A 7,772-nucleotide genomic window follows, 5' to 3' on the forward strand; every position below is an offset into this window, starting at 1 on the left:
ATATACCTGGCCCAGGGAAGGTAAGCAGTAAATGGTTATCATTAACAGCAAGGGAAGAAAGGTGCTCACGTCCACTTCCTGTTTCCTATTTCCAGAGGGCTTCCTGTGGGCCATGACTTCCTCCTTTCTGAGTGCTGGTGCATGGGAGGGCACTCGGTTCATATTTACCGAGTAAACTAAGTCCTGGCGGGCTTGTGATATATTAATTTATGGTTTTCTTTTGCACTTCTGAGCCTAGCCTAGGGCTAGGCCCCTGCAGTTTCATCGGGGCCCAAGAGAGCAGGGGTGTGAGCTGCCAGGGAGCATCACTTTGGTAGGGAAGATCGTCAGCACACAAAAGGTGGAGCGAACTGTTATCTCGTTACAGTCGTGAGCATGCAACCCCTGACAGGTACAGGATGCTGCAGAGTGACTATGGAAGAGGGGGACCCCAATCCAGTTTGGGGATTAGGGCAGGCAGATATTCAGTATTAAAACCTAGGTCACCGTCTGGGCCTTGTCTGCCATGTCTGAGGCGATGGGAGAGCTTGATACACCCTTCTCCTGATAGGAGAGCGGTTCAATTGCCGTTGATTTGAGGGTGTGTGGGGATTGATCGCCAGAAGACTGAAATGTGGCCGCTGAGTCCTGCTTAGTCGCAATCACACAGGAAGGCTGTTGGTGCTGTGGGCTCCGGTTACTATTTTTAGCATCTCTTGGGATTATTCGGTTTGACTCCTCTGCGGCTTCCCCGTTCTGCTCATCCCCACGAACTGCCCTCTGCTGGTGGGATTTGTCTGCCACGACCTGTAATCCTCATGCCTCGCCTGTCCTTTGGAGACTTCAGCATTTCCTTATTTATGATATAATTTTCCAACTCCTTGGTGAGACATTCAAGGCCCTGCGTGATCCAGCCCCACGGCGCCTCTCCAGGTCCACCTGCCAGTCCTCCGTGCTGCCCATACCCACACCAAAGCGGTTGGTATTTTCCAAATGGGCCCCGCACCTTATCATTGTCACGCCTTCCTCCTGCGATTCCAGTACCTGAAACACTGCTGTCCACATCGTTCCTGTGGACCTCATCCCCACCGTCCAGATGATCGAGAGTCCAAGGTCCCCTTCTCCTTCCCCTGCCGCTTAAACTCCGTGTCCACCTCCATAGCAGTTTTCACACTCCGCCCCTCGCAGGCATCTGGAAGCGCGTCATCCTTTTAATTAAACCCTGAGATCCTACAGCGTGGGGAGTGAGTCTTGTCATCTGTGCCTTGCGCGTGTGCGCAGGATGGTGTTGGGGGAGCATCGTGAGCGTGAACTTGGTCTGGGCCACACCGTTTCCGGTCGTGCTCCACCGTGTTTAAACCTGCTTGGGCCTCGGACTGCAGCTGCTTGAGGGATTGACTTTCTCTTGTGTCTACGGACGCCTTACCTCTGTGTTTAACAAGCCTCCGTTGAGTGCCTCCCCCATGCACTGGACTCAAGTAGCAAAGCTAAACGTGATAGAATTGTGTTATCCCTGAGCTTTTTTATCCTGAAGAATTAGCTGTATTCCTTTGATCTTATTTGGGGTGATGCTGTATTGCCATTTAATATTATATATGGCCCATAAGTTGATATTCTCAGGTTTTATATGTTTAAAACTATTAAATTTATATTTCCACGTAGAGTTTTCTCCTGAGATCCACACTCAGCAGCTTCCTCAACACGACAACTAGAATGTCCCATAACCGACAGGAATTCAGTGTGTCCACAGCAGAACTCAGAATGCACCTCCCTGCAGCATTCTCCTGCGAGCAGACCCCACCACCCTCCTTTTGCTGTGCAAACTGCAAACCTGGGAGTCATTCTTAGCATTTCTCTCTCTTCCGTATTCCACATCTAACCTGTCGTCACAAAATAATGTCGATTTTTACCTTTGATATCTAACAAAGCCAGCCACTTCTCTCAAGCGCCGCTGGTACCCCAGCGTGGTCTATCTGTCTTCTCTTACCTGGACTGTAACAGCCGGGTGGGCCAAGAACACTAGGTGGCTAGGACGGGGGGCGGTGAGTTACAAAAAGCGGTCAGTGGGACCAGGGCGAAGGCAGAGGACCTGGATGGAGAGGACAGTTGCAGTTTCATGGCAGAGATGGGATTTTCTTGCTGTGGAAAATACCTTTTGCAAAATGCACAGAGGGCCACAGATCCAAGAATCAAAAGAGGCTGGCTTGAGGAGGTGTGATGTTGGGGACCTGGAGGATACTGAGCAGAGGCAGGCCTCGGCCCCTCGTTTGTTACTCAGCGTCTGTGTTTATTCTTTTGGTAAGGAAGACCGTCCGTGCAGGGATCCCCTTGGTGCACAGGGCCCACATTTTTTGTGGTGAGAGTTGAATGTGTGCTTGGCACGTACCTTCCTGTCGTGTGAAGCTGCGGCATTCCGTTTCTGGAACCCTTGGCAACTTTGCAAGGAGGTGGTGTGAATACCAGTGGCGGGGTCTGGATGTTTCTTGGTGACAATAACAAGTGACTGTGTAGATCTTAGAAGACCTGAAGGACCCATGGACATCCTGCAGGTGAAGTGGTACCCTATGTGCTTGTTCTTGTGGCCCCATCTGTTTGCCTACCTGTGTTTGGACAGGAAGCAGTGACACCATGCCCTGACTGTCTTGGCGCTGGTTTGCAAATCTGCCTTCCCTTTCCTGAGGGAGGATCGGTCTGCTTTAAGGGATCATGTGTTCACGTGAAAAGCCCGATATTCTGTCTCAGATTGTGCTTCAGAAAGTGGGACTTAACAGCCAAGATTTGGAAAGGTTCAGACCTCTGGGATAGTGCTACCCGTTTGTTTTCTAGAAGGAAATTCTGCCATCATTTCCCTTGGCAGAGAGGTGCAGGTTGTCAAAAGGCAGGCATCTGATTTTCAGTGAAGTTCTGAACCAAAGAAAGCAGGCAACTCGAATTATGCCTGTGGGCCTGAGTGCAGATGAAGCTTGGCATTTATGGGAAGGGCCCTGTAGTCCAGCTTAATGACGTGGGGTGGGACAGCCTGCAGCCTGATCTCAAGGTTCTGGCAAAGGTCATTACCTAAAAGCAGTTTCGTTTCTTCCAAGAGAAAGTAAAAACGGAGGAAGTATGTGAATGAAATGCGTCTGTACCATAACAAACACAATCAATAATCAGTGCCTTTTTCAATATGAAATTTTTGATCTCTATGATAGAAATCTCTGGAATTAGCTCTATAAAACTCCTGGAAGAAGACAACACTTAAATGCACTCACTTCTCATTTCTTATATGCATTGCTGTTCAAGCCCATGCTAACTAAGCAATGTAGACCTATATCTGAAGAATATTCGTGCAGGAGTACATTGGGCAAACGTTCTAGGCGTCATTTGAGCAAGTATGTACACACACAGGAGGAAAGCACAGCAAAATGCATTTGGTGCGCTTTATCTAATGTGCGTAAAAATGCCCAGGAGAGATGAGCATGTGTGATTTGGAGTCACGCAAGCCTAGGTTTATCCTCCGGCTTTGTCACCCATTACTCTGTGAGACTTGACGCAAACAAGTTTTCTGAGCTTCAGTTTTCTCTCCTGGAAAATGGGGCTAAGAGCACCTAGCGTTAGGATGGTTGGAAAGGAATCGCTCACCCACCGCCGTATGTGAATAGCAACATCATTCCTCCAGCGGCAGCCCTCGTGGTTGCTTGATCCATGGACCACCCAGGCCTGCCTCTGTAGCCTGAGCTGGTGGCAGTGGCAGCACGTGCCCTCTCTGTCATGTGGTAGCAAAGCATAACTTCTCTTTGGGAGCCGAGGGAGAATACTTCCTCAGCCCCCTTTACCTACTAGGCTGAGGGGCGCTGTCTCCCAGGATGGAGCTGACTAATCTCTAAGATATGCTGTCTTTTCTCTTCCCCCTGTTCCAGGCGCAGAAGACTGGCTCAGGAGGGGACACGCAGGCCGCAGAAGACCTGCTGCTGCTCAGCAAGCCTCTGACAGACCTCATTAGCCTGCTCATTCCGCTGGTAAGGGCTCACCTGTGCATGCGTCTTTCAAAACATCGCTGAGGTGGGAGTAATTTTATTTGAATTTCATGATGTCCTGAGTCTCTATGCTATTTTAATTCCTTTCAAAACTAGAACTAGAAGAATTTTCAGAAGATTATTTGGCCCGGAATTACTAAATTTTGACTTTATTTTAAAACCAGGTGGCTTAGCACTTGTTTAAATGGATATTTAAGCAGGGCAGACTCTCAAATCCTTCTTGATGAATGTGAGGTAAAAAAAAAATTTGAGAAATGAATTCCAGGAAGGGAAAAAAATCCATTATATAGGGATCAGGTCTCTTTCAAAAAGACATTTTAGGGTTATGTTTGGCATATAGGGCTCCCCAGAAATGAAGCGCAGACAGACCCGGAGCATTTCCCCTCAATCTTCACAGAAATAGAGTGAAATAAGTGAAATTTGGTGAAAACAGGTAAGACTATACAAGATCGCTGACTATGTGAAAAGAACCCAGTAGAAACTTGGAGTTTGGACCAACCCAATCATTTTAGCCGAATTTAAAGGGGACCCAACGTGTAGACACATGACTCCTACCCGTGGACAAAGCAGTCCATCAGAGTGTCGGCCGATGACATCTCCTAAGTCCCCCTGAAAACCTCTCCAGATACGGGGACCCAAGGACAAGGGGTGGCGGGAACCTGAGGGAGCACACGCTGGGGCCTCCACCCTTTGTGGGGCGACAGCACCTCGGTTTTGCCTTTTTGGGTTTGCCTTTTTCTGCCCTCTGGCTCAAAGGCAGGCAAGTGCACTTTGGATGGATAATTCTATAGATGTAACTGTATTCATCAAATAAAGGTTTGGTTCAACTGAGAAAGAAAAAGTGAGGGAAAGCGGTAAATCAGTCATTACTGGGTTGTATTAAATAATAGCATATATGGAATAGAGCATTCACAGAGAAAAGTGGCAGTGGGCTTGCAGCAAAGTGAGGGAGCAGCCCAAACCCCAGGGAACCGGTGTGCGCCCCCTCAGAGGGGCAGGATCTCTGGTGCAGAACTGCGCAGGAAGTTGCAGGGAAAATGGCCACACTTGCCACGGCTCCAGCTTGGAGTTGGGGAGCTGAACCCCGACAGCCAGCTCTCACAGCCAAGGGCAGGAAACGGATGAGGTTCCAGGGGATAGAGAAGGACCAGCACAAACCACACACTCTTATATGACACTCAAAACCGCCCCATTCAATTAAAATGCATATATACATTACATGGATACTTGATAACAATACATTATGTATTGGATAATTATATTTATAGCAACTAAGATTTAAAAATCGTTTAAGACGGATGAAGAATCCATTATAGGTCAACTTGTAAGACACACTGTTTCACATATATATTTTATAGACAAGGTTTTGGCGTTTCCCGCATTCTGTGGTTTGTTTTCTCTTAATAGGTGAATTTATTCCAACTAGATTTATTGTTAAATTGATTGTTGGTCTTAATTTTATTATTTTTTATTTCCATTCTAAATGTCTTCCTATATTTAAGCGTAGGGTTTAATACATGTGTGTGTGCGTACACACACACAATCTTTAATAGGACAAAAGAGAAAGATTCTACAATGATAAAGAATAAAATCCACAGGAACCTTTATGTGCCAAATATCAGAGCATAGAACAATATAAAGAGAAGGACAAAAAACATACAAGGGGACATCAACAACAACAACACAATAGTATTGAAAGATCTGACACATCTTTCTCATTGCTTGACAGACCCAAGTGCATAAATAATGATGTAGAGCAGGAGCTGACAAACCAGGGCCTGTGGACTGACTCTGGCTCACTGCCTATTTTTGTAAATAAAGTTTTATCGAATGCAGCCCACAGACAATCTATTTACACATTGTCTATGGCCGCTTTTGCACCTCAGTGGTAGTTGAGTTACGACAGAGACCTTAAGTGCACAAGCCTAATTATTTACTGTCTGGCTCTTTATAGAAAAATTTGCTGACTCTTATAAAGCAGATATGAAAATTTTGATAAGATCGATCTGATAGAAATATATCCATCTTTGTACCCTGAAAACAGAGACCGCACCTTCTTTTCGATTTTCCGGAAACATTTTTAGGAACTTAAATATGCATTCGGTTAAAAGAATATCAATCAATTCTCATGAGTGGAAATCATATAGGTCACATTCTTTAACCATAATACAAACTAGAAGGAAAAAAATAAAAACAATCGAAGATGGTCTGTTAATGAATACTATCCGTGAGTATAATCAAAGAATAAGACATTGTGATTATATAAGTCTGGGTCCAGTCAGAGCACAGAAGCCGCACAGTGATGTAAACAGAATTTTAATGTAAAGAATGATTAAGCTATGACAGAAGAGTGACTGTAAGATTTAGAAAGAACTCTATAAGGTACTCTGAAGCTGAGGAAGAGTACCCAGCGAAGAACAAACTTGACAGGACAACCCTGTCCCCAAGGCTGCAGGTCAGACCTCATTGGAGAAGGCATGTTTCAGCCCACGGAAATGGATGTGTCTTCCGGGCTGCCCAGGCCAGAGCTAGTCCACTGTCCCTGGAAAGCAGGAGGCTGCCCTCCAGCGTGCAGGAGGATCCCAGCCAGTGGGCGGGCAAGAAAGGGAAACAGGGTCCTGCTGTTGGTCTGGAGTGCCCGCTGTTTGTGTAGAGAGGACTACGGGAGACAAATCTGTGAGGCAGGCAAGCAGGGAAGTTGGGGCGCCCCTGCACATGGGGAGTCTGGAGAGCACCGTCTCCACTGGGGAGGGCAATGGGGCTGTGATCACAGGCCAGGCTGGGATGAGAGTTGAGAGGCCACACGTTCTCGGCCCATGGTTAGGTCAGGTCTCCACTAGATGCCATCACGCCCACACTTACGACCCACAGTGCAGCTGCCAGAAATAGCAGGAGAGAGAACCCCTTCTACCAGTAGTGTATCCTCTGAGAGATTTTTCCCGGCTCTTCGGGGCTCCGAACTCCTGTTATTAGTAACTTGATCACACTTAGGTTCTAATATGTTGGCCAGACACCTGCCTAACGTGTGAGCTGTGTTGTGTGCCTCCACATTTATCGCTAGAGTCATTAAGTTTAAAGATGGCCTGCAATAAGAACATTGCAGTACATCTTCTCAGGAAAAGATTTTAACACGTTTATAGCTGTGTGTAAAGTGAAGAGAAATAGTAATATGGCTATCGAGGAACCACTCTAGAACAAATACAGACCAAGGACAAATTTTACAGTGGTTGTTAAAAACTGTAATAGGTACAGAACAAGGTCCTGGAATTGTTTTTCCATGGGGAAAAAGAAACAGACTTTCAGTTTGTTTCTGACTTGGATAATGTTGGAAGTATTTTGCCTGAAAGCAGGTAAATGAACTTGTTAGCTTTAGAGGATCTTTCCAGATATAAAAGTACACATACTTATCCTTTAGAGAATATGAAACCTGTCAAACCATAATATATGACCTATATTTATGCCATACACTGTAGAAGCATCCTAGCGAAATGCAGGTAATAAGGTAGTGATTCTTAGTCTGTTCTGAGTGAACCGCTTTGAGATTGATAATCCTGGACTTTCTTCCTAGAAAAATGCCTGGACTCACTCATGTGCAAAGTTCTGCACACAATTCACAATTTCAGGGGGATCTTGGAATCCTCAGTTGAGAAACATAATATAGGATATGGTTAGTGAAATATACACCAAGTTGACCATGAAAGATAAAGCAAGGTAATTGTTTGACCGAAATATTTTATTTTTTAAAAGGAGAAAATGGGAAGCCAGGTTGGTTGTTTT

The 7,772-nt window shown here is 45.9% G+C and overlaps 1 protein-coding gene across 1 annotated transcript in view; it reads left to right on the forward strand.

Moving 5' to 3' along the window:
- The window catches only part of ULK4 (unc-51 like kinase 4), a 406,030-nt gene that overhangs the window by 270,366 nt on the left and 127,892 nt on the right, over positions 1 to 7,772 (forward strand). The window contains exon 32 of the mRNA XM_023529030.1: positions 3,879 to 3,977. Coding sequence (XP_023384798.1) covers positions 3,879 to 3,977 — 99 coding nt within the window. The remainder of the gene's footprint in view (positions 1 to 3,878; positions 3,978 to 7,772) is intronic.

The sequence above is a fragment of the Pteropus vampyrus genome, unplaced genomic scaffold, assembly GCF_000151845.1.
Source record: "Pteropus vampyrus isolate Shadow unplaced genomic scaffold, Pvam_2.0 Scaffold35, whole genome shotgun sequence".
NCBI lineage: Eukaryota > Metazoa > Chordata > Mammalia > Chiroptera > Pteropodidae > Pteropus > Pteropus vampyrus.